Raw genomic sequence first — 23,047 nt, forward strand, 5'->3', positions numbered from 1 at the left:
AGGTACAACTTTCGGAGGCTAAAGGTCTTCCTAATAAATCTGACATGGTCACTACCGGCTACGCGCCCAGGCTTGCCCAAGAGTGCCTGGCGTCCTCTCGCCTGCCCGTGCTCTCCCTGCCCTCGGGAGCACCGACGCTTCAAGGCTTAGAAAAAGTGACGGAAGGCTGAGTCTGCAGCGCAGGGCGAGGGCTCCTGTTCGCTGGGCGATGCTGCGCCGCGGGGAGCCGGCTCGCGTGCCCGCCTGGGAGCAGGGCGTCCCCGATAGCGTCACGCCGCGCATGGCCGCGCAGGAGACTCCGGTTAGCAGGGAGGGATGTCTGCAAAGCGGTACTTGGAAGGTGGTGGTGGTGGTGTGCACAGTGGCGGATTTAATAACGTAAGAGTACACGAGTGTTTAAATTAATACTCAGTAGCACCATTGCTAAAGCTCCTGCATAATACAGCATCGCGAGCCTGCCGGCTGATGCTCGTACAATGATGGGTGGCAATAGTAAAATAAATTCCTCTCTGCTCGGTGCTTCCGAAGTCGTACGCGCGTCTGTCAGAATCGAAACGGTAAGTGTTGTGCGGGCTCCAGGGGTGGGAGCAGCGTGGCCGAGCGCGGGGAGGAGGAGGCCCCGGGGGCTGCGCCCACCCCCCTCCCTCCCGGAAAGCCGCCTCCTCGGCCGCGCCGTGCTCTGGGTCGGGAAGGGAGGATTAGTGCGTGTGCCGAAGGCGCCCCGGCGGGTCCCGCGCGCGGGGGACGGTGGCAGGTCTCTCCCCAGGCCCCCGGCTAGTTACGTGGCGACTCCTGCCTTCAGGTGTCAATGAGCAGGCTTACCACGGCGCGGACTTTGCAGGCAAACCATCGCCTGAGGGGACAAAAGTATTGGTAATGGAACTGCTCGAACTCGGGGGTCTGGCGGATATCACGGAAAAAGGCAGTGTCAAGGTCGGACTCGGTAAGGACGATCAGGAGGAGGAGCAAAACAAAGAGGAGTCCAACTGTCACAAGGAGCAAACGGAGGACACTTAAAACAAACTTATTCACCTGTTCCGCCTGCGCCGCCCCCAGGCCACCGGCGCCCGGGCACAGGGCCCGCAGCTCGCCGCCCGCCTCCTCCGCCGCCGGCGTGCCGGCCTCCGACTCCTTCTCCTCCTCGATGCTGCACGGGGCCCCGTTCGCCTGCCGCGAGAGCAGCATCAGCTCCAGGCTGTGCTCGGCCACCGGCGTGGGCAGCACGCTGTCCGCCGGGCTGTAGTTCTCATCGGCGATGACGGCCACCCGCTCGCTGCTCTCGGCGCGGCCGCTCCGGCCGGGGGCCGCGAAGGCGTCGCCGTGGGAGGCCGAGCGCACCGGGGTCGAGTGGGCGCTGTCGCGCAGGGACTCCAGGCCTGGGGGGACAGCGGGGGGGGAAAAAGGGGGACGCTCAGTGGTGCGGAGCACGGGTTCCTCCTGCCGCTGGAAACCCCCCCTCGCCCGGCGCTGCGCCCGGCCCGGTGTCCCCCGTGGGGACAGGGCATGGCTGCTGCCGGCTGCTTTTTGTTGTTTTTGGTCCCTCGGGGCCGGCAGCCGCAGCCCGGCACCCGGCCAGAGCCCACAGCAGCCCCTTCGCTGCAGCTCGTGACTGCAGCAGCGACGCTCAAACACCCGCGTGACCTGTCACCGCCACCGACAGCCGCTGGCTGTCAGCCCGGGCCGCAGGCAGGGGCCTGGGCCTGTTGTCAATCGATCACAGACACGTCTGTGTGCTGGAGCTGCTCTGAGGTGACAGCCCCCCCAGCAGCCGCCCGCAGCGTGCTTGAGGCCCCTCTGCCATCCGCAACGCCAACCCAGGAGCCGGCGACGCTGCCGCCGCGGGCAGGCTGCCCGCGCTGCCGAGACACAGGGGGGATAAGCCGGGAAATGTGGCCGGAGCAGCGGTGGGGGGTGCAGGGATGCACCCCGAGGGGTCCGCGCTGGGGCAGCCGGGGGCACGAGCTCGCCCTGTGGCGCCGCTGGAGCTGGCCGAGCCTGCTGTGGCCCACAGGGCAATCCGTACGTAGTTATCCTTACGGATTTACCTCCTGCCCGGCACAGCCCTCCCCCGCCAAACGCCTGCACCCCAAGAGGCGCAGCAGGGTCCCGGCCGAGCCAGAGCCCCACGCAGGCAGCACGGCCGACCCCGCCGTGGGAGCCCTGGGACAAGCGCCTGCCTGCCCGCCTCGAGGTGACGACTTAGACGATGACCTCAGGCCCACAGGCGTGTGAGGCGAGGGCTGCGCCTGCCTGGCGCGGAGGAGATGCCCCAGAGCCGCAGCCCCATCAAGCACGGGAGATTCCCCGCAGAGCAGGATGCTCGGGGACTGCAAGTCAGACTGGAGTCACTAACAGCTCTGATTTCTAGTGTACACCACTAAAAAACCAATGTTTTACACCCCCCCCCCCCCCACCAACAGTCAGACGAAGAGCTGCGTGCCAGCCCGCCCAGCCACGCGCTTGCTTGAGCGGGAGTTACAGCCGCGCTGCCCCTTGCGCCGCGGCTGAGCACGGCAGGGCGAGGGGAACTCCTTCTCCCCACCAACTCCCCCCCAAAACCCCAAATTCCAAGAAACCCCACAAGTGCAGGAATTGTCTCTTGCAGTTTTCGCAGCACGAGGGGCAGGTGATGGGGGGAGGAGGGTCTGCCACCGCATGTCCCGTGCTGCAGGGAGGGTGTCTGGAGGAGGTGGTGGCTGGGACCAGCGGGTCCCCAGTGCCACCCTGCAGCGACTGCGAGGGGGACGGGGCTGGGCATTTCCCGGGCGGGGAGGGCACGGTGCACCAAAGCACCATGGCACGGTGTCGCCGGGTGTCCTGGCCCTGGGCGCTGCCGAAGGGTGAAGTGAAGAGCCCGGAGCCCGTCCTGCCTGCATTCCCCGGGGCTTTGCAGCCTCTTGCTTGTAAATACTCCCCAGATGCCTCCGGATCGGCTCGGCTTAACGCGAGTGCCCCTGCGGGCACTGAGCACAAGGGGCAGCTCAGGCGATAAGCGCAGCGGAGGAATAAACACGTTCTCACCCCGACAGCTATGTCTCATGTGAACATCCCCTTGCTGCACGCACTGCATCCGGGCCAGGCTGGGCACCCACCGGCGCGGGCAGCAGCTCGGCTCCCCAGGGAGGGCAGCCGAGAGGGCTCTCCCCCCCCATCACTGCAGTGAGAGCAGTGCCAGTCCCCCCCCAGACCCAAACCTGCCCCTTGCTTGCTCCACAAGACTGATGTAAAAAGCTAGAGAAGCTGGGGAAAGCTGGGGCCAGCCCAGAAACCAGAGCTGCTTTGTGGTGGTGACGACCCAGGTCCATCCAGCATGGGAGACCCCAGCCTGCTCCCCACGGCACGCACCCTGCATCCCACATTCCCGCATCCCCCCAGGGCTGCAGCCGTGGGAGCCCCGGGGACACTCTTGCCGAAGAAGAGCCCAGACCCCGCGCAACTTAGCGGCGCAGCGTTACCTGGCGCAGGTGCATCCCCGGGGCCGTGCGGAGCATCGTGGCTGAGGCCGGGGAGAGCCGGGAAGAGCGGCAAAGCCCCCAGAGCCCGGGCCAGCAGCCGCGGCCCCAGGGCCAGCACCCGGACCCTCACCTCCCGGCAGCAGTGGTTGATGAGCCGCAGGTGGACGCTGACTTTGGTTTTAATCTTTATCAGGCACTTCACCATGGCAGCATGGGCAGCGGCTGGCCTGGCCCGCGGCACGGGGCGCCTGTGGGGACTGCGAGGGGGTGCGGGGACGGCTGCTCGCCTGCCGGCACGGCTGACGCAAGCGGGGCTGGTGCTGCTGGCCCCGGGGTCAGGGCTATTTTGGGCTCCCGCATTTCCACGGGACTGAGCTGAAGTGAGAGCGAAGAAAAGCAGCTGCCGGCAGGGCACGAGCTGCCGGGGCAGGGGTGGTGCTGGGAGCCTGTGCCAGCTCGGGGTGATTTATTGTGGGAGGCTATTTAATGCTCTTGTTGCTTCGCAATGGCATGTGTGGGAGGCGGGGGAGAGGGGGTCACATTTAGCGGGGCAGCAGAGGTGACCCTGTCTGCAGGGCTGCCACAGCTGCCAGGCACGCTCCCGCCCCAAAAATCAGCACAGACGTCAGCCCTGGGCTCCCTCAATGGGAAGAAATCCCTTTCCTGCTCCCAGGGACCTGTCCCTTTGGGCAGGCAGCGTTTCTGCACCCTGTCCCTGCCCATAGCCCGGGCAGCAGGATCGGTGCGGCTGTGCCGGGGCAGGGGCCGATCCCGCAGCCTGTCTGGGAGCAGGGCACAACCGCAGGGTGCACCCACCCCCTCGCCCCACGCTCCCTGCCGCCCCGTTCCCTCGCCCACCTCCCAGTTTTCCAAACTTCTGTGCATCGTCCCATGGGCCCAACGCACACCAGCAGCACCCAGCACACACGTCACCCCAGCGTCACCGGGCGTCAGGCACTGCCGTCACCAGCGGGTATCACAGCCACTGCCAGCGGCACGGCCACAGCCCCCAGCGTTGTCCCCAGCCCCGTGGGGCAGCTCCAGGGCTGGTCCCAGCGTTTTGCCCTCTGCCAACCCTCCTTCCCAGGTGCATCCCACCCACGCATGGCCCTGACCCCGGCTGTGGCCCGGGCCCAGGACGGGGGGTACCAGCCTCCCCGCTGCAGGCTGGCACAGCGATCCAGCCTGGCAAGCCATCAGCAGTGGCCATCGGCCGGCCAGGAGCAGCTCCCAGGTGGGTGGCAAGTTCTTTTGCAGACCAGCTTGCTCCTGTACACGGCCAGACCCCGGCCCTGCGGCTCTCAGGATCGCTCTGCTCTGCTGGGACCCCGCCGGTGCTGGCGTGCCCCTCCAGGCAGGTTTGCTTTGCTTTCAAAGCAGGGCCGTGTCTGGAGGAGCAGAGCGAGGCACGCGGCGCGCGCGGGACAGGGCTGCCGGGGTAACTTCAAAGCAGGGCTCGCTCACCTCTCCCCTGGGGCAGAGCTGTCAGGGCAACCTGGAGCCCTTTGCTGAATTTCCAATTGAATCTAAATAAACGTTGCTGAGAAATTCTCCTCTGCTTTGCTTCTGCACTGGAAACCTCCGTCCCACCACCGGCCCTCCGCTTTGCCTGGGCTCAGCTACTGATGCCGAACCGGCTCCGAGCCGCGAGAGCAACGCCCGGTGCGGTCAAGCCTTGCCGCAAGACGCTGGGGACACGACAGGGACCTGCCCTGCCGCGGCGTCCCCACGTCAGCATCAGGGCTACGCAGATCAGCTGGAGGGGCGTGTGTGCGTCTGCCTTTTTGTGTGTGCGTGCGCACGTGTACGTGTATGGGGTGCACGTGTGTGTGCGCACCTGCATGTGCGTTCCCGGCGCTGGGGCTGCCCCGGCTCCCGAGCCCCGGCAGCGGCAGGGAGAGCCGCCCCGTGCCTTACCTTCCATGATGGAGATGTGCACGGCTCTCCTCCGGGTGCGGGGCACGCTGCTCAGGCGGGGGCCGTGGGTGATGGAGGGGCAGCTCCGGCTCGGCACCAGCCCTGCTCTGGGGACGAGAACAGGGACGGTGTCAGAGCCCCAGGCGGTGCCAGAGCCCCAGCACGGTGGCTCTCCCACTTCGGTCCTGCGGCCCCCTCCGCCGCCCCGGGGAGCCGGGTACCGACCCCCTGGGAGGCCCCGGTCCCGTGGGCTGCACCGCGCCGCTGCTGCCAGCTCTTACCGGTGAATCTCGGGGGGCTCCCTCTTGATCTTGGCGCTGGACTCCATCACCTCCTTTGCAACGCGGCCACTGCAGGCAGTTGAAGAAAGCAGCCGTGAGGATGTGACCGCTGCACCAGTGAGTCGCGAGCCCCCCGCCACGGCACACCGCGCCCCGGCACGGCCTGGCCCCCTCCCCACGCACATGGGCCGGTGGGGGGCTCTCCCCACGGCTCCAGGGGAAAGTAGAAATATTTGCTGGAAAAAAGCGTGATGGGAAGAGCAGGGAAAGGCTGGGCCGACACCTCTGACACCATGTTTTGCTGCTTTTCCTGGCACGAGATGCTGGACACCGTGGGGTCACCTCCCCTCCGGGGTGGGGGGACACGTCATGGGTGTCTGGGCCCTCCCGTGCCAGCACGGAGGGTGCCGACATCGTGCACCTCGCAGCTGGGGATGCGCTGCGGTCTCTCATCCTGCACAGACACGAGGTCCCAGGTCCCGGCTCTCACTCCAGGGCCAGGGAGGAGCAACACCCCCCAGGAATTTAGGAATTGCGGTGATTCGTTTCGCTCCTTGTTGTTCTCAAAAACCAAACCCCAAAGCCCCCCGTCCTCTCCCCTCCTCCATCCTGCCCCTCCAGAAATCTGCCGTTCTGGGGCTGGAGAGAGGGACGTCAGCTGTGAAACAGAGGAAGAAGCGGTGATGGCCTCGGCAGGGCGGCAGCGCTGCAATGGAGGACCTCCGGCGACAGGAGGACCCTTAGCGAGTCCTCCGACCGCCGCAGCCCTGAACTGCTCCCCACAGCTCATCCAAAGGAGCACCCGAAACACACCCAGTAGCTGCTACTTGCTGTCATTGGTTACCTGTATCGGAACCGGCTTCCCTTGAAGAACAAGTTGCTGCTGGACACCGTCCGGACCTGGCTCGACTTCTCCAACCTGCAACAGCACCAAGAGCTGTGTGAGCGCCCTGCGTTGCCAGCCAGGCGCTGAGCACCCGGGCAGGGTACAGCCCCCGGCACCGCTTCACGGCAAAGCCTGCGCCCGGTTCTGTTTCCAATGCACCACGCTGGTGACGAGGACCGATTGCTCTGCGGATGCCCTTACAGCATCATCCCCCCAGACTGACCCCCAGCATCAGAGGGAGGGAGCTGCACGCTGCCGGCAAACAGCAACAAGGCCAAATTACAGGAGCAAAGCCCTGGAGACGCGAAACACCACCAGGAACAGAACAAGCCACCAGCAATGGTGGGGTGACACTGGCTGGTGGGACATGAGCACCTGGACTGGCACCCCACAGCCCTCTCTGTCCCTGCCGGCAGCGGGAGCGTTGCCCAGCCCGTGCCCGGGCTCCCGGACAGACCCGCTGCCGAGGGCTTCCCCAGGGGCTAAGGGGGGCTCGGGCTGCAGCTCATACCGGGCCCCCTGGGGCCACCAGCGAGCGCCTGCACGTGGGAGCTGCACAGGGCCGAGGCTCTCCGGGGGGCTAAAACCCTCGCCAGGACCTCTGCATCGCAGGGCTGCGGGAATCGGCCCGGCCGGACAGGCTGGCGCTCACTGGCGTCAGCCGGCCAGCGGTGGGCAGAACCGCCGGGAGGGACAGTCCTGCCTCCTCCTCATCCCACGGGAGCCGGCCCCTTGCCCCGGGAGGAGCCCGGCAGCACCTCGGCCAAGGCCACAGTCTGCTCCACCGGGTGCCTAATCCAGCGGTAATTTACTGACATGATTAATCATAAAAAGATTTGTAAAGCAATACTGCAATTTCATTTCATGTTAATATAATGAGAAATGAAACCTGCTGATTGCAGCTGCTGATTGCAGTATTCCCAAAGAGAATACATCACAGGCGTTATCTCGCATCTTGCTGATTAAAATAAAACTCATTACAAAGCACAAAGCCGGCTATTTTTAAGTACGGCATGAGCAGGATGCTAAAACCAAACCGTTCCACCTCGCTGGGTTTGGGCAGACAGACCAGCCCGCGACCTCGCCCTTTCTGTTTGACGGCCCAATTAACCAAAGCAGGGGCAGAAAAGCCGCCTTGGTGGCCACGAACCAGGGAGCCCAGAGCTCCTGGGGAAGGGCACCTTCGCCGTCCTCCCCAGGCAGGAGCTCCCACTGCCCGGGTGAGACCCCAGCCCGGAGGCCCCCCAGCGCCAGGCAGCTGCAGGAACGGTCCCTCGAGCCACCGTCCCCACCTGCGGCTGCAGCCCAGACTGCACGTCACCTCCCCGGTCCCTTGAGTATTTGCCGTGAACAATTAACTCGTTCCCAAAGAGCTTAGAAGCAGATTATTTCTGAAAGTTTTTGAGCTTTCCCCATTAAAAGGCAGGCTTTTCTAAAGCACGCCGGGGCACTGGCTCGACTTCAGTGGGGATTTTAGCGCCAGATTCAGCACAAACAGACCCTGCGAAGCCATTTTGAAAATCCACCCTCGAATATCAGGTCAGAAAGTCTTCCCTGAGCTTTGCTGGCGCCTGCCCCTGCTGCCTCCCACACCGGCTGCTCCCAGCGCTGGAGCACCCGCACGCGCGGGCCGGCTCCGAACAGGCTGCCATTAACAGGGAAAACGCTAAAACACGTCTGCTGCTGCAGACAGGACGTGTGCCGGTTGCTCAGCATTAAAGGCTTAATCTCCAAACAATTAGTTTTAATCTCCTGATTAAAGGGAGGAGCGCAGCAGGGGTGGGCAGAAGGGACCCTGCGGGGCAGAGCCCCCAGCCTGGGGGCACCGGCGCTTTCGGTGGCTGGTGAATCTGCTGGGGCCACTGGGCCAGGGGTGCCACCGGCCGGTGACAGCCAGTGCCCGAGCCCTGGTACCGGATGGAGCCCTCGGGCGGCTGCTGTGCGGGCAGCGCCGAGCCCCGGGGAGATGCGGAACGCAGCACCACGCACGCCTGGGTGGCCTGGCACTTACTTGTAGAAAGCCTGGTTTTCTATCCCACACTTCCAGAGGTGCTTGCAGGCTTCTGGCGTTGGGGCAAAATATGTAAGAACAATTTTCTTTTCCTAAAGGAAAAAGACAAGGAGTCGGCAGGAGAACGAGTGAGGGGTGCCCACCGGGCAGCCTGTCGGGAACGCGGACGGAGGCCAGAGCAGCCGGAGCTGGAGAGCGGCGCTGACGCGGGGCAGATCCTCCTCCAGAGCCGCTCACCATGCAGGAGACGTTGGAGCACCGGCCGACACCCCGGCGCGGCGCCTCGCAGGGGGGTGGGCAGACGTGTGCGCCAGTGACCTGCCACCCACCTCCTCCAGCTTGAACGCCTTCTTGAATGCCCAGAAATACAGTTTTAAAGAAATCATGCTGATGGCTTGTGCGGGAGCCGTTTTCAGCCAGAGGTTTTCAGGCTGACTTAATTAACCAGCGCTGACCGAGCGGGATGGCGGTAACAAAGAACCACAATAATCCCAAACGCAGCACGTGGCTGTGGCGCAGGCACGGCGAGAAGCTGCGGGAGGTCCTGGGCTGCTGCTGAAGGCAGAGCCCTCACCACGGCACAGCCCGGGGCTCACCCGGCGTCTGCAGGCTCTAACGCCCAGAGCAAGGCGCCGGCGGGAGCAGGGAGCTGACCCCAGCGCTGCCGCTGAGCTGCAGCCCCCACCACCGTACCGTGTCCCTGCACCGCAGCCGCAGGCTGCAGCCTGCCAAGTGCACGGAGAAGCTGCTGAAGCCACGACCACAGCTGCGCTCGGGAAGTCCCACGGGCAGGGAAAGCACTCACCTCTTTCTGACTTACGTATAAATAGAAAGTCTTCCCTTCGAATTTCATTTTGGTCACCTCGTTCCTGAAAGGACAAGGACAGGCAGGTGAGGGGCTGCGTGGAGCCCAGCCCAGCTCACGGCACAGCCCCGGCCAAAGCGCTTGCCGGGGGCTGCAGGTCATGGGCTGGCGCTTCGGGGATGGCAGAGGGGCAGCCTCAGCCCTCGGAGGTGCCACGGGGCGGTGAGAGGAGCCCTGGCTCAGGAACCAGCAGCTGGAGAGGGGGACGCCCTGGGGTGAAGCTGACAGCGGAGCATCCCAGAGTCACTGGGACCTCGTCACACGGGCACCGGCCGGGTGGCAATGCCAGCTGTGAGGGACGCACCGGCCAAAACCTGAGATGCAGCAAAGACCGAGGAACAACGCAACCGGGTTCAGAGGGGCTGGGGGAGCTTTCGGGGCACTCAGCCAACACACGGACGATGCAGGTTAATGTTGACGAATGTAGAAAATAAGAAGTCTGGGGGCAACAAAGCAAATGGAGCGAGAGTGCAGCTCACACGGGAGAGCCCTGGGGCGTACTGCCCAGCAGCGGGCTTAGCGGCCAGCGTAGGAAAGTCCATGGAGCCAGCAGTCCAGCGCGCGGCTGCAGCAACGGAGGCAAACAGGCTCCTGGGCTCCTCCATGGGCAGGACAGAGCAAGAAGTGACACCCTGAGTGCCCATCGCAGGCTCCTGGGCTCCTCCACGGGCAGGACAGAGCAAGAAGTGACACCCTGAGTGCCCATCGCAGGCTCCTGGGCTCCTCCACGGGCAGGACAGAGCAAGAAGTGACACCCTGAGTGCCCATCACAGGCTCTGCTCAGCACCGCTCTCCCCGTCTCAGGAGAGTCCCGCTGCCCCGGCCGCGCAGCGGCCGCACGGCACCTGGAGGGGACCTGTTTTCTTCCCGGCTTCTGAGAGGCGAGCGTGCAAGCTCACGGGTGCGCTGGTGCAAGCACGGGCAGGGCACGGGGCGGGTTTTCCACCTGCCGCAGATGTGGCTCAGAGGTGGCTGGCTCAGACGTGGGCACTGGGTGGACTTACCACCGTCCCTTACGGGCACATTGCCCGTACCCTGGCACTGGGATCGCTCGCCCGAGCATCCCTCGAACACCCCGGGCACTCGTGGCCCCTGCCCCGCAGCACCGTGTGCACCTCGCAACCGAGCAAGCAGAAGCGAGCCGGCCGGCGCGGCTCCAAGCGAGCAGGGCACCGCGGGCGATGCCGGGGGGGAACTCACCACTTGATGAAGTGAACTCTCTTGTTTCCCTGCAGAACAACAAAACCGAAGGGAGTGAAGGCCAAAAACGCCGCATTCCCCGACACGTCCTGGAAGAAAATAGCAGTTTCTCAGCAAAATGTTGCAAAGCTTACACGCCATCGGCGACCCTCAGCCCTAAAGGTGGTGGTGATGCAGAATCCTCCACGCCGATGCTCCCGGCAGGTTCACCGCGACCTCGGCACCCTGCGCACACAGCAAAACCCGCAGCCGAATAACGGGGCAGCTGGTCCAGCGGCACTGATGAGGAGAAACCGCAGTACAGCTCCCAGCCCTGCGGTCCCGTCCGCTTACTAGTGAGGGATAAACAGCGAAGGCAGTGCCCCACCGGCCCTTTCACTAGTAATTAAACCAGAAAATGGTAAAACCCTGTTACACTTGACTCGCTCCGAGCCCTGCACAGCCAGTGCAGCTGGGCGGCATCGAGACAGCTTAAAACCAATAATTAGTGTCACAGAGCAAAGCAGCAATTTAACTTGATCATAACGTCTAGACTCCAGGGAAGCGATCATTAACTGCACTGGTGCGCACGGAAAAAAAACAGAGATACGTTGAATTTTAAAAATATGATGAAACAGTTGTGGCCATTCAGTAATTGTTAGATTCGCCCTGACTTTTATTTGGCCAGCATGGCTTTTGAAGGATGCTGAGCCGAAGGGAAGGTGCATGCCAGGCTTGGGATTTCTGGCGCATTGGGCAGGAAAAGCAGGAAAGGAATTTTACAGGGGCAGGTACAGAAGAGGGATTCATGTTCGGTGTCTGCGATGTTTTCTCAGGGGAAAGTGTGGCACGGGGAGTCTCAGCGGTGAGCCGAGAGACGCCCCGTGCCCAGGATCTCCCCAGCACAGGGGTATAACTCCCCCCTCTGCTCCCGGTTGTGCCCTTCCCTGGCTTAATCAAGAGGTGAGACATCTCTGCTGTTTGCTTTCCACCCCGGGACGCTGGGTCTCTGACACTGCTGGCATGGTGCAGGGACGGCAGGGAGCCAGTGTTGTGGTGAGATCTGAATTCGAGCAGAGAACAAATTGGTTTTAAATCCAGATGAGATCAAAAATCCACCTTAATCTGTCAAGGGTGAAGGGCCAAAAGCAGAGAGCCCTGAACCTCAACCCAACGCCCTGCACAAGGCAAGATGTAAATCCCCAACGTCATCGTGTCTGAGATGCAGCAGCCCTGTCTTGCAGAAGGAGGAAGATTTCCCTGCATCTTTGCAGAAACTGGCCTGTGGGTTTCCAGCCAGCAACGCAGGAGAGCTGAACCGGCACGGTGATTCAGCTCCTCCAGCCTGGCAACCTCTTCGGCAACCACAGACTGCCAGTAAACGGACACCTCCCGCCCCCAGGCCAGTATATTTACTGCAGTTGTGTATTTATATAGCATAATTCACTTAAAAGCCCTGGGGGACCACAAAGCAGGCGCTCCCTTAGAGTGAAATTCTCTGCCTGCTTTGCATCCTGCATCCATCTGCATGGGATGGGATTACAAGGGACCAGAGAGCCAAATGCGATGACATCTACAGTCAATAAAAAGCATTTCGAACAGCAAACTGGATTACTGGCCAGGGAAGAGCAGAGCAATAGACTGTCTCTGGCAGATTAATGCTTGTTGGTTTCTCAGACACACTGCTGACCTTGTTACTGCCTCCAAACTACATGCTTTAGCAGAAGATGATCGGCCACTGTCTTTTATAGCTGTCTGCATGGGAAAACCCTTTCTTGGGGCTTCCCTCAATACCCTCTGGAAGGATTTCGGAGCACACGCCCTCCCGCTTCCCCCCGTGCCCACGTGCGTTTGTAGGGCTGGAGGGGGCTGTGGCTCCAGCACAGCCACCTCCCAGCCGCTGGCAGGTGACAAACGGCTGCACTTGGGACCTGTCACTGGTACCTCTGCAGCTTGTTACCGGCTGGAGCGAGAAATCCAACGCAAGGAATAGTGTTCAGAAAACTGTTGTACCTTGCAAGGGTGTGGGTCAACCCCGTAGGTCTCCAGAGTCTGGGCTTTCCTGAGAAAATTCAGCTCTGAAGTAGCTGGTGTCTGCCCACTACGGAAGGGAAAAAACAGGAAAAAATAATATTCCATGGAAGACATGAACATGAAAGTCAGTCCTCAGTTACAGGGCTTCTGTTAACGACAAGAGGCATCCGTCATGGCATATTCCCGTTACATTCGTCAGCACAGTCAACCTGCAGCAGCAGACCAGCACTGCAACCCAGCCTTTCTTCTCCTGCCAGGCTGATCTAGCAGGAGATATGCTGAACCAGCAGCACCAGAAAGGACCAAAATTAAGCAGCATCTGCAAAATTTAGGGCTGAATTTCCTAGCAGGCGTTTCTTCAGGGGTGGGGGAAAGGGGAGTTTGCTGGGCAGAAGGCAGCAGCCCACACAACGTGAGGGCACGGCTCCGCCGGTTTCTGGGAGGAAACCCAGCGCCCTCCCCGGGGACCGGCGCACGGCTGTCCAGTCGGGACGCGGCCCCGGAGGCACCGCCAGTGCCAGGGGAGGACGGGGCTTTGCTGACGCTCGGTCCCACCTCATGTCCCCAGAGCGGGGTGAAAGCGGGAGGGGCTCTATGGGGGGTGGTCACTGTCCCCATCCCACCGGGGAAGACCAGGGACCCCCCAGGTTGTGCCGGCTGAGCCAACAGCCAGGAGCAGGAGAAACCCCTCGGCCCTCCCTCGGGGCTGGTTCTGCACCAGGACCGGACTGTTGCATCGCCAGCGTATTTTTTTATTTGTCTGCACTTTCTGTGGCTTCTCCTTGGCCGCTCAATCACATTTTCCTTTCAGTGAGCAGAGGTTTGGGGGACACGGCAGCTCCTCTCGCAGGGTGATTTGTTGTGATGCCTCTACACCACCAAACCACCTGCCTTCCTAAAGCCTGCTCGGCTCGGCTCTGCATTTTTGCTGTTACCAATGCTGCCAAGAGCACCGCTGGCTCTGACACACAAGAGCAGCGAGTGCTCACCCCACGGCACGACTGAAAATCCCGAACGGATAAAAATCAGCTGAGCGTCAGTAATCCCTACAGCACACCCCGACGCTCCTGCTCAGCGAAGCCCCCGGCCGTACCTCAGCTCCGACTTGTGGATCTCCGCAATCTTCCTCTCCAGCTTCTCTGAGTGTTTGGGGAAGAACTGGAACTTGGAGCTGTAGCCTTCCGGGTGCTTCCCCGGGTCGTAGTCCCCGATCTCGGCTGGTGGCAGACAGAACTGGTCAAGAACAGCAGAGTGCATCCCCATCCCGGCAGCGGAGCCGGCGGCGACGGGGCGCAGGGTCGGGGCTCAGAGCAGCGCGGGAATGCCACTCTGACCCGGCCGTGCTTCCCATCAGGAGGGATCGTTTGTAAGGCATTAATTGCCTCCAATTAATTTCACCATTTGCTTTGATTTGGGGAATCACCCACCAGCAGATGGTCACTGTCCCAAATTTATTAATTCCTCAAGCTATTTGCCAAGAACCGCCTGGGAGCCGTGCTGCGTCCGAGCACCCCGGGGGCAGCCCCGGCCCCACCCCGATCCCAGCTGGGAACAAGGCAGTGAGCGAATTCTGCAACTGTGCCTCAAAAAAATGTAATTAGTGGGAAATCTGTCAAGTGACATTGAGAAAAGCTCCTTCCCCTCTCTGCCCAGCCCGGGGAAGTGCTGCCGGGTACAGGCTGCCCTGCAGCGGGGCGGGGGGGCCGCCTGCGCTGGGACTGATCCCCCACCTAGAAAACCTGCTGGAAGCCTGGGCAAGCTGCAAGCGCAGCGACAGGACGTCTGTCCCCAAGACAATGCCAACGGCCCCGAGCACTGAGACCAGGGTGCAGAAACGCCCGAGACAACCTCATTCCTGAGCTCAGCCCTGCTCTCCCCTCGGCGCGGGCTGACGCAGCTCCGCTCCCTCTCCCAGCACCCCGCAGGAGCCGGCAGCGATCGCCGCTGGCATTTCACTGTAGCACGGCTCTGTAGCTGGTGTCTCCTGCCAGGATTTACAGTAATCCGGCAGCCTCCCGCCACTGGGGATGAAAGGACCTTGCTCTGATTTAATTCCCTCCAGCCTCAGGTCCTAAGCGAAATGGAGACGTTACATTAATTTTTATGTTTCCTGCTTAAAACACTAAAAGAGGGGAAACACACCAGCACTGCGAAATAACTCAAAAATGCTTTGGAGCAGAAATTTGTCTTTTTTGATTGCTGGGGCGCATCTCCCCAGCTCATCCCGGGGACGCGACCGCAGCCACCGGGGGATTGCAGAGAGGGGCCCCGGCAAGGCGCCGAGCCGAGCACCCTTGGGTGGGGAAGTCCACGCGCACACCCGGCATCGCAGTGCTAACGGCACGTCAAGGTGCTTTTCCACCGCGCCAGTGCCACCCAGCTCCTCCAAAGAGCCTGACGATCCCCGCTGAGGTCCGGGTGTTGCACCACGCCGAGCAGACGCCGGCCACCTCCGTGCTCTCGGTGCCACGGGCAGCGGAGGCAAGAGCAGGCAGAGCCACGCCGGCAGGGAAACAGGCAGGAGGGCAGATCAGGCAGAAGGTTTTCAAAGGTTTTCCCACCTCCTGCTCCGAGCTCCACCAGCGCCTCTGCAGCTTGCTGACAAAGGCACTTTCTTTGCTCGGCAGCAAGCAACGAGCTCACCCAAGGCCATCTTCACCCGTCCTAGCAATCAGCAAAACTGCAGTTAGCGCCAGAGCCCTCTTTGCAACGGCACACCGCAGGCGCGGGCCAGAGCTACCGCGGGCCGTGCTCAGCCCCAGAAAGAGAAGTGCTTTGTCACGGGGCTGCTTCTGCGTCTGGAGAAGCACAGAACTAGGAGACACGGGCTGGATTAGCCGAGGCGATGCTCTTGGGGACGCCGCTGCCCCGAATGCAGGTGGGACAGCTCAGGGAGCAGAGGGCAGCACGGTGCTTCTGCTGCAGGTGAGACCCCAACACCAAACCGCACCCTCCTCTAGCCCAGCACTGCACGGCAGAAGCACGGTCTTGCAGCACGAGCCCCGGCACTGGCGGGATGACATTTGTATTCTAGGTGCAGTGATCTGTTGTAAGTGAAATAATGTAACCAGTACTTAGCATGAAAAGCAAATTTATCTTGTCAAAAAGCATTACCTTGAAGGATATAGGCGGCCAACAACGCAGCATCCGAAGTCTTGCAGAGGAGACGGCCGTGGTAGAGATCCCTTTTGATCTGCAGGAAGACTAAATACCTGAGGACAGAAGAGAGTCCATTTATTAAGCAAAGTTTAAATTACCTAAACAGGCAGTTTAGATGTAGAATATCTGCCACGAGACACTTGCACCAACATTTCTCTCGGAGCAGCCCATTTACAAGACGTTATGCTTGCTAGGGGCGAACAAGTGCTAATTACCGGGCAGTTCCCCCGGTCAGGGCTGGCGTGGGGCTCAGATCTGCACATCCCAGCCCCGCTCCAGCCCGCAGGGACACAGCTCCGGGGCCAGCACCCAGCCTCAGTTGGCTGAGCGCCAACGCTCCCCACCGGCACGGCCACTCGCAGCAGGGCAGAGCTGCTGGCAGAGACAAAGAGCTCCCTCAGGCACGGAGATACTCGGGTGAGCATTCCCACCGGGAAAATGCACAGAGGAGGAAACTCATAGACAGGGAGGTGCTGGCCCCTTCTCCCTGCCAGCCCCGGAGTCTCCCGCGATGCTTCACCCTGTTTTGGGCAGCGGTGCCCAAACACAATTGCAGCGTCCCCAGCCCATCGCGCCGTCACCGGGGGCTGAGGTGCCCAGGGATGATGCTCCGAAGGGGGTCTGGTGGTCCTGAGCCCACCAGCGGCTGTTGCGCTTCCCAGCCCTGCATCCTTGCCCGGCTGCCCAGCCTCCACATAACGTGATTTTCTCCTTCCCCAACTTTCTGTATCCTTCCAGGTCTCTGCGTACGCACCCACTTCCCTCCTCCGTGCTCGCCGATGATCAACACCTCATCATCTAGAGTGAGCTACCTCTTGCGCTCGCCCATCTCTATCTCCATGCACCAAAGCCCAGTGAAAAGATAAACTATGTTAGAAAATTACACATTTGAATAAATTTAAACCTAAGTAACAGTTTGGGCTGAGTCATGTGGCAATGAGTTTGGGAAAACCTTTTGATGGTAAAAAAAGTCATAGAGTGAAGGAGCAAAATGGAAATTGGAGTGCTCAGAAATGCGTTTAGATAATCAGACCTGCACTCTGCAATATCTCAGTCATGCTTCATTTCTCAAATCCGTATTTATGATGAGATAAACCACTAATTTTCACAGATAAAATATATTAAAGAGAAATCAGATGTTAAAGAGTACTCGGTCCAAGGGAAAGTGAACTTTAAGTCCAGGTTTCAGCTGCAGTTGCATGCACACCTTGAACGGCGGTGAGCAGGGGCAGCCCACCCGCATGGGAGGCTCGTCCTGGCGCGTGGGGGACCCGTGGGGGACCGCCAGACCTGGAGCCCAGGCTGCCTGCGCCCGGCTGGGCTGCAGAGCTCCACGCTCACGTCAGCTGCAGGGCGCAAAAGGGGCCGGAGGTGGCTGCAGCCCTGACGCCGGGCTAATGCTTTATTCGTGGGAAGGAGAACAGAGTCTTCCGCCCCCGGCCCCCACCGTCACCTCCGAAGCACCGCAGTCTCAGCGGCTGGTGGCCAGGGCTTCCAGCGCCCAGGGGACAAACCCTGCAGCTGCCCGAGCGCACCCGCCTGGGGCCAGCCTGGACGAGACCCCAGGCTCGGCTGGCAAGCACCGCCGGCACCCTCGCCCAGCACAAGACCTTGCTGCGCCAGCCCTGCCCCAGCACCCAGCAAGACCTCACACAAACCACGATCAAATGGGTTTAACCCTGGCGATCCCCCCGGCCCCGCTCGCACACCCCACCATGGAAACCCCCCGTTCTCTTTAAGCAGGGAAAGTCTGTAGAGCTGAGCTGGTTTTACAAACAAAATGTTCAGCAGGTGCCAAACAGGTTTCCCAAAGCCCTGCCCATGCCGTGGAAACAGCCCCTGGAACGGGGAGTTCCCGGGGCAGCGCTGGGCTGTGGGATGAAGCTGCCTTGGAAAAGGACATTAAAGATGGGAAATATTTCTGAGCTTGAACCGGCGAACCCCCCGGGCTGGCTCCGGCTCTGGCTCCATCCCCGATGCTCTTTGGTCCAGCTCCCACCCTCCGTGAGGGCGAATCTGTGACCTGCATTTCAATTCTCCTTACTGTGCTTGACAACTGCAGATGTTTGCTAATCTCTGATTAAAGAAAAGAAATACAATTAACATATTGTACGCGCAGCTTAATGCCCACATAATAGCTGTCATTACTCAGAGGCGATGTTTCACATTTAAATTAAGGCCTGATGGCTGCACAGGGTTGCAGTTGCTGAGAGCAAATGTAAAGTCTGCAAACTAAATAAATGCCTCTTAAGCAAAACAAGGAGATGTATCCCTGTGAAACTATTCCTGGGCACTTCTATGGGTCCCCTAAAATGTGCCTGTATGAAAAACCAGATCAATCGTACCGATTGATCGATTACAGCGCATGTCCTGGCAGCGGCAGAACGACCGGCATTCTGGACATGAAGGTGCTTTTGAACAGGCCCAGCAGATGCCACAGGGCTCTTGACAACGCGTTCACCCTCATCTGCATCTCCCCTCTACCGTCAGACCCGAAGAACCAAAACTTTCTCAGGCTTCCAAACAGCATCTTAAGGGTCTTTTAGTTCTGGTTTTTGGGTCCTTCTGTGAAACATGAGCAAAGCTTTCATTAGTTTTGTACATTATCATGGGGAAACCAAACTCCAGAAACACCTCACCATCCTCTACTTCTGATCTGCCCAACAAAAAAGCAGAGAGTTTATTAATGCAAAACTGAAGCAAAAGGCTGAGCCCAGGTATATTCCAGACACGCTGCATAACAGACAAAAGCCCAGACAACCTCTCTCATTTGCTGCCTGGAGCAATGGACTGAAAATACCAAGAATTAAATCCTGGAATATATTCAGCTCTATCAGTAAGCCTACTTAATTCTCGACGCGCTTAGCACGGACACCAGCTATTCATCGGGAATATGTAATGGCAGCCAGAGCAAACGGAGAAACGGCAGCCCAGCGCGGGCCCTGGGTGCGCAGAGGGACCCGGGGCTGCGTGGCTCGGGCTGCTGCGACTGAGCCGCTCCGTGAGGGACAAGGGCTGTTCGCCACCGTTCGAGGGTATTTGGGGCCAAGACGCTGGGGGTCCTGCGATTTGCAGCAGCTGACTGGCCGCAGTGCGACACGGCACTTACAGCCTGCTTTGAAGATGCCCAGAGAAGTCTGTGCTACCTTTGTCCCTGGTTTTTACAGGCAAGCGGGGGCTTCCTTCTCCAGGACTGACGATCTCCTGCCTTGGACTAAGGTACATCACAGGCAAAAGCCGAGGCAGGGAGAGGGGAGCACTGCAGCTGCAGACACAAATATAATGTTTTTTCCCCGCACCCAGACCCTTTGCTCACAGACGCAGCTCACTGGCGTTGTCTGGAGCCCTCACTGCCTTTTGGCAGATGCACCCTACAAGTTTTGCACCCTTTCACACCCCACCCCTAGCTCCAGGGCACAGTCAGGAAAAGCATTTCTGCAGTCTTTGCTTCTCCAGATCATCTCCCTGGCCCGGGCTTCACGTAGGGACGCGTGCAAATGACTAAAGGCAGAAGGAAAGTGAAACATTTCCCTCCTAGAGCTGGGAGCATCAGCCGGCCCCGGCCACGGCGGCCCCGCTCCAGGGGGTCAGCAGCCCACCAACCTCCTCAGGTGCAAACGGGCCCCTGCCTTGAAGCCAGGGAAAACCAGCCAAATAGTCTGAAAATCAGGACGGCAAAGCGCGGCCCGGCAGAGGGAGCAGCAGATGCTGCCGGCGCCGTCCCAGGCAGGAGGGAGCCCAGGGGACACCATGAGTTGCAGAGGTCCACCCATGCCACCTCTCTCTTCTGTAACGTCCTTGGCAAACGGCCCCTGCCAGCGACAGGCCAGGAGTCTCGCTGAGCCCCGGGGCTGGCCCGCCTGCCCTCTTCACCTGCTGCGTTATGGGCTCTTTTAAAGCTTCTCGCCCTGGGTGAGAATCCAGCGGGGAGCAGAGTGGTCCGGATGCTCCCACCACCTGGGAGGGGAGCAGGCAGCGTTTACTCCTGATCTGAGGAAAATCTGGAAAACATCTAAGCGCAGCTGAGGAACTCACTTCCAGCTTTGCTTTAAAAGATGACAGCGGCCCTGCAGGGAGCCGCAGCAGACCCAGGCATGGGCAGGGCGCGTGCCATCACTGCCCCAATGGTGGTCCCTGCGGCCTCAGCCCCTCGCAGAGACCCCCACCCGGGTCTGGGGTCTCGCTGCCACGGGCACACAGAGGGGCCAGGCTCAGCCCTCGTACCCAGCGTCCCAGGGGACAGCACACCGAGGCGAAAGCACATTGCGGTGCCTGACACGTCAGCAGGGTGATTAAAGGCAGCTCCCTCCTTTCCTTCTCTAGCAGAACTGGGGGACAAGGCCCTCGCTGTCCCTGACGCCCCGTCAGCCCTCCGGGCTCCCCCAGCTCTGCCAGCCCTGTGTCGAGCCCGGGCTGAGCCTACAGGCCAGGTCTGCTCCCGGTCCCACGGCGTGCTGACACGCTGCCTTTCACACTCTCGCCTCGTCTTATAATGCAAAATTCCCCACAGCACCGTTAAGCATCTCTAGTAAATTTTGTTTAGCATTTAATGGAGCCTATGCGCCCAAGAGCTGCTGTTTGGGAAGGAAGACGCAGGGCTGGGGTCGCCCAGCCAGCCCGGGGTGAGGCTGAAGCGCTCCTCGCTCCCCTGCACCACCGCACAGCGGGCAAACGCTGCAGCCTGCACCTGCGCTGGGAGTAGCGGCAGCGGAGGCACTGCAGCGGCAAGCTGCCGGTGGAGCGAGGGGTCCTGCCCGGGGGTGGGTGACCGCCCTGGTCCCGGGCTGGTGGGGACGGCGGGGTGCCCATGCCATGGCAGTGCTCTGTGCCCTTGTCACGCTCCCTCCAGCGTGCCTGCACCCGGTCCACACCATTTTTTTACCTTCTCTCCAACAAACCCCAGGCTTGTAAAGACAACTAAGAATTATTTGCAGCCATAATGACAAAAGGTTCCAGGGGAAAAATGCAGAAACCTTTAGCAAAGGCGCCAGCCCAGCTGCCTCAGGCAGAGACCCAACATTCCACGCCACGGCAGGCGGGGAGGCCTGGGCTGTCGTGCCCCGGAGAGCCACAGTCACGGCTCGTTTTCCAAAGCTGCAGCGATTTCTCCATGAGGGCTCTTCACGTCCTTCCTTCTGGCAGGAAGAGCGGCATGAAGAGCCCCTAAAGATAGAAACTCGAGAGAAGCGCTGTCAAGTTTCTGCATCGCAGTTTATCACCCATTTCTCCCAGAGCATTCATGCCCCTTACATAAACGGGATGTGGCTAATTACTTCCAGGGGACGTCAAGGGAACTGGAGACACTCAAACCCTTCCTGACAGACCAAGCATGCGTAATGACACCCTGAGCTAAGGATGTGCTCGGGTAGTGCCACTAACTGCTGATTGAGAAGTGGCAAGCGCATTTGCCGAAGCAGAAAGACTCTCACAGGTGACCCGCTGCTCCTGCTTGAACCTGCACCGACCGGGACCGGGGGGTTCCAGCCGGGAGGAGAGATTCTGGGGAGCTGCAGGGAAGGGCACACGGCTGGTGCAGCCCAGGAACCGTTCTACATTGGCAGAATGGAACCGAAGCTGCCACGGACGTTACGGTGAGCAGTGCTGCACCGGAGCACTCTGCCCCGGGAACGTGGTTTTTGTAACCGACCGCAGCCAAAGACCAAGTCAGCAGGATTAAACCCCCCGCTGGTGCTCCCCGCCAGGCACGGCGGCTCCACACGCCCACAAAGCGCCGGCGGGGGTTTCCACAGTGTTGCCCCACAGTTGCGACAACCCAGAACCATTCAGGTTTGTTTGGAGATCTCAATGGCTGTGCTCTCCCTTGACTTAAAATGACGCTCGGCAGGGTCTGTTCCTGCCCTGGCCAAGCCCTCGCTGCCCGGCCCGGCCGGTGCGGGGCTGGCCGGTCCCCGTGTGCCAGGGTCTCACCTGGTGATCTCCTCCTTCAGAGCAGCAGGGTCCGTGGGATAGAACTTCACGCGGAAGCACATGGTGAAGGGAGGCTGGGCTGCAGGGAGAACAGCGATACCGCGGTCACCGAGCGACAGGGTTTGTCCCCTTCGTCCTCCCGAATAACCCCGCTCGAAGAGACGGTCAGATGTTGCTGGGGGTCTCACCTGCCCTCCCCGTTTCCCCCAAAAACACCCAGCTGCCCTTGCTAAGGAGGGAGCAGACGGGCACGGGGCCGTTCCCCGCTGCGTGGCCATGGGGGGAGCAGATGTCCCCAGTAAAGCCGTGGGGAAGCGCCTGCGGCACCGTCTGCCAGCCGCGCTCCCCGCTCCCTGCTCCCCCGGCACCAGCGAATCTCGCTTTGCTCACCCCCATCGTTTCTGTCCTGGTCCCCGGCAGGGCCGGTGCCCCGTGCCAGCGTGCCGGGGGGGCACGGCCAGCTGTGACTGCAGTGGGACCGGTGGAGAATGATCCCACTTTCAACCCAGCAGAACAGCTTTGTGGATAATCAAAAAGGCCCTTTTTCTGGGAGATGTGCTGGGAATTAAGCCCAGAGGGGACGGACTGGACAAAATGGAAATACACCTGAAATGAAGGGAGCACGCACGGGCTGCCCAGGACATCTGCGGGCAGCGGTACTCACCCCTCATCTGCTTCACAACCGACTTGGTAAATTCCAGCCAATGCTGAAACGAAAAAGAAGATAATTAAAGCAACTCAGTAAGAAATACTTTCAGTTAATAACATTGACTCTTCGGGGCAAAATTAAAGAAACAAAAAAACCCCTCTGCTTGAAATAAAAGCCTATGCTGTGGCATCCCTGCGCTGCACGGTGGAGGTGGGAGGGGGGTGCAGCCCCTGCCCGGCCGGCAGCCGAGGGAGAGCCCCAGCAGGACCCGAGCCCCAGCGTCCCCCATCCGACCTCGCTGTCCCCGCACAGCCCCAGGGAAAGCCGCGTCCTCCGCGTCCCCTCTTGGCAGCCCCATCGGGCCGACGCAGCGGCACAGCCGGGCTCCGGTGACGCCGGGGTGAGCGGCTGTGCTTGCTCAGCGCCCAGCAAGGACCCTCTGCCAGCCCCAGGACCCTCTGCCCGCCGTGCCGAGCAGGGGCTCGCCACGAGGCGTTTTCCCTGGCTCAAGAAGGCAAGGTCGAGCGCAGTTTTCTCTCAGTGACAACCACGTGGCCAAGTTACACGGCGAAGGCATCCTTCTTCGGCCTGAGCAACCCCCGCTCTCGGGGCTCTGCTCCGAGCCCGCTGAGGAAGCAATCACAGCAAGGAGGTGAACTTTTTGTGCTGAGGCACTTGGTCCC

General features: G+C 60.9%; 1 protein-coding gene across 4 annotated transcripts in view; it reads right to left on the reverse strand.

Moving 5' to 3' along the window:
• Positions 1-798: 798 nt before the first annotated feature.
• FRMD5 (FERM domain containing 5) overlaps positions 799-23,047 on the reverse strand; it is a 112,730-nt gene continuing 90,481 nt past the window's right edge. For 2 of the 4 annotated variants that reach the window (XM_075159648.1, XM_075159647.1), the window contains 12 exons: positions 22,380-22,422; positions 21,716-21,794; positions 15,743-15,840; positions 13,722-13,845; positions 12,608-12,695; positions 10,616-10,704; positions 9,356-9,419; positions 8,551-8,642; positions 6,498-6,572; positions 5,654-5,722; positions 5,373-5,479; positions 799-1,376 (listed from right to left, as the gene is read on the reverse strand). In XM_075159648.1, coding sequence (XP_075015749.1) covers positions 799-1,376; positions 5,373-5,479; positions 5,654-5,722; positions 6,498-6,572; positions 8,551-8,642; positions 9,356-9,419; positions 10,616-10,704; positions 12,608-12,695; positions 13,722-13,845; positions 15,743-15,840; positions 21,716-21,794; positions 22,380-22,422 — 1,506 coding nt within the window. Of the gene's footprint in view, positions 1,377-5,372; positions 5,480-5,653; positions 5,723-6,497; positions 6,573-8,550; positions 8,643-9,355; positions 9,420-10,615; positions 10,705-12,607; positions 12,696-13,721; positions 13,846-15,742; positions 15,841-21,715; positions 21,795-22,379; positions 22,423-23,047 lie in introns of those variants that run through there. The other 2 variants (XM_075159649.1, XM_075159650.1) reach the window with 2 other exon arrangements.

Source organism: Calonectris borealis, chromosome 11, assembly GCF_964195595.1.
Source record: "Calonectris borealis chromosome 11, bCalBor7.hap1.2, whole genome shotgun sequence".
NCBI classification, from domain to species: domain Eukaryota; kingdom Metazoa; phylum Chordata; class Aves; order Procellariiformes; family Procellariidae; genus Calonectris; species Calonectris borealis.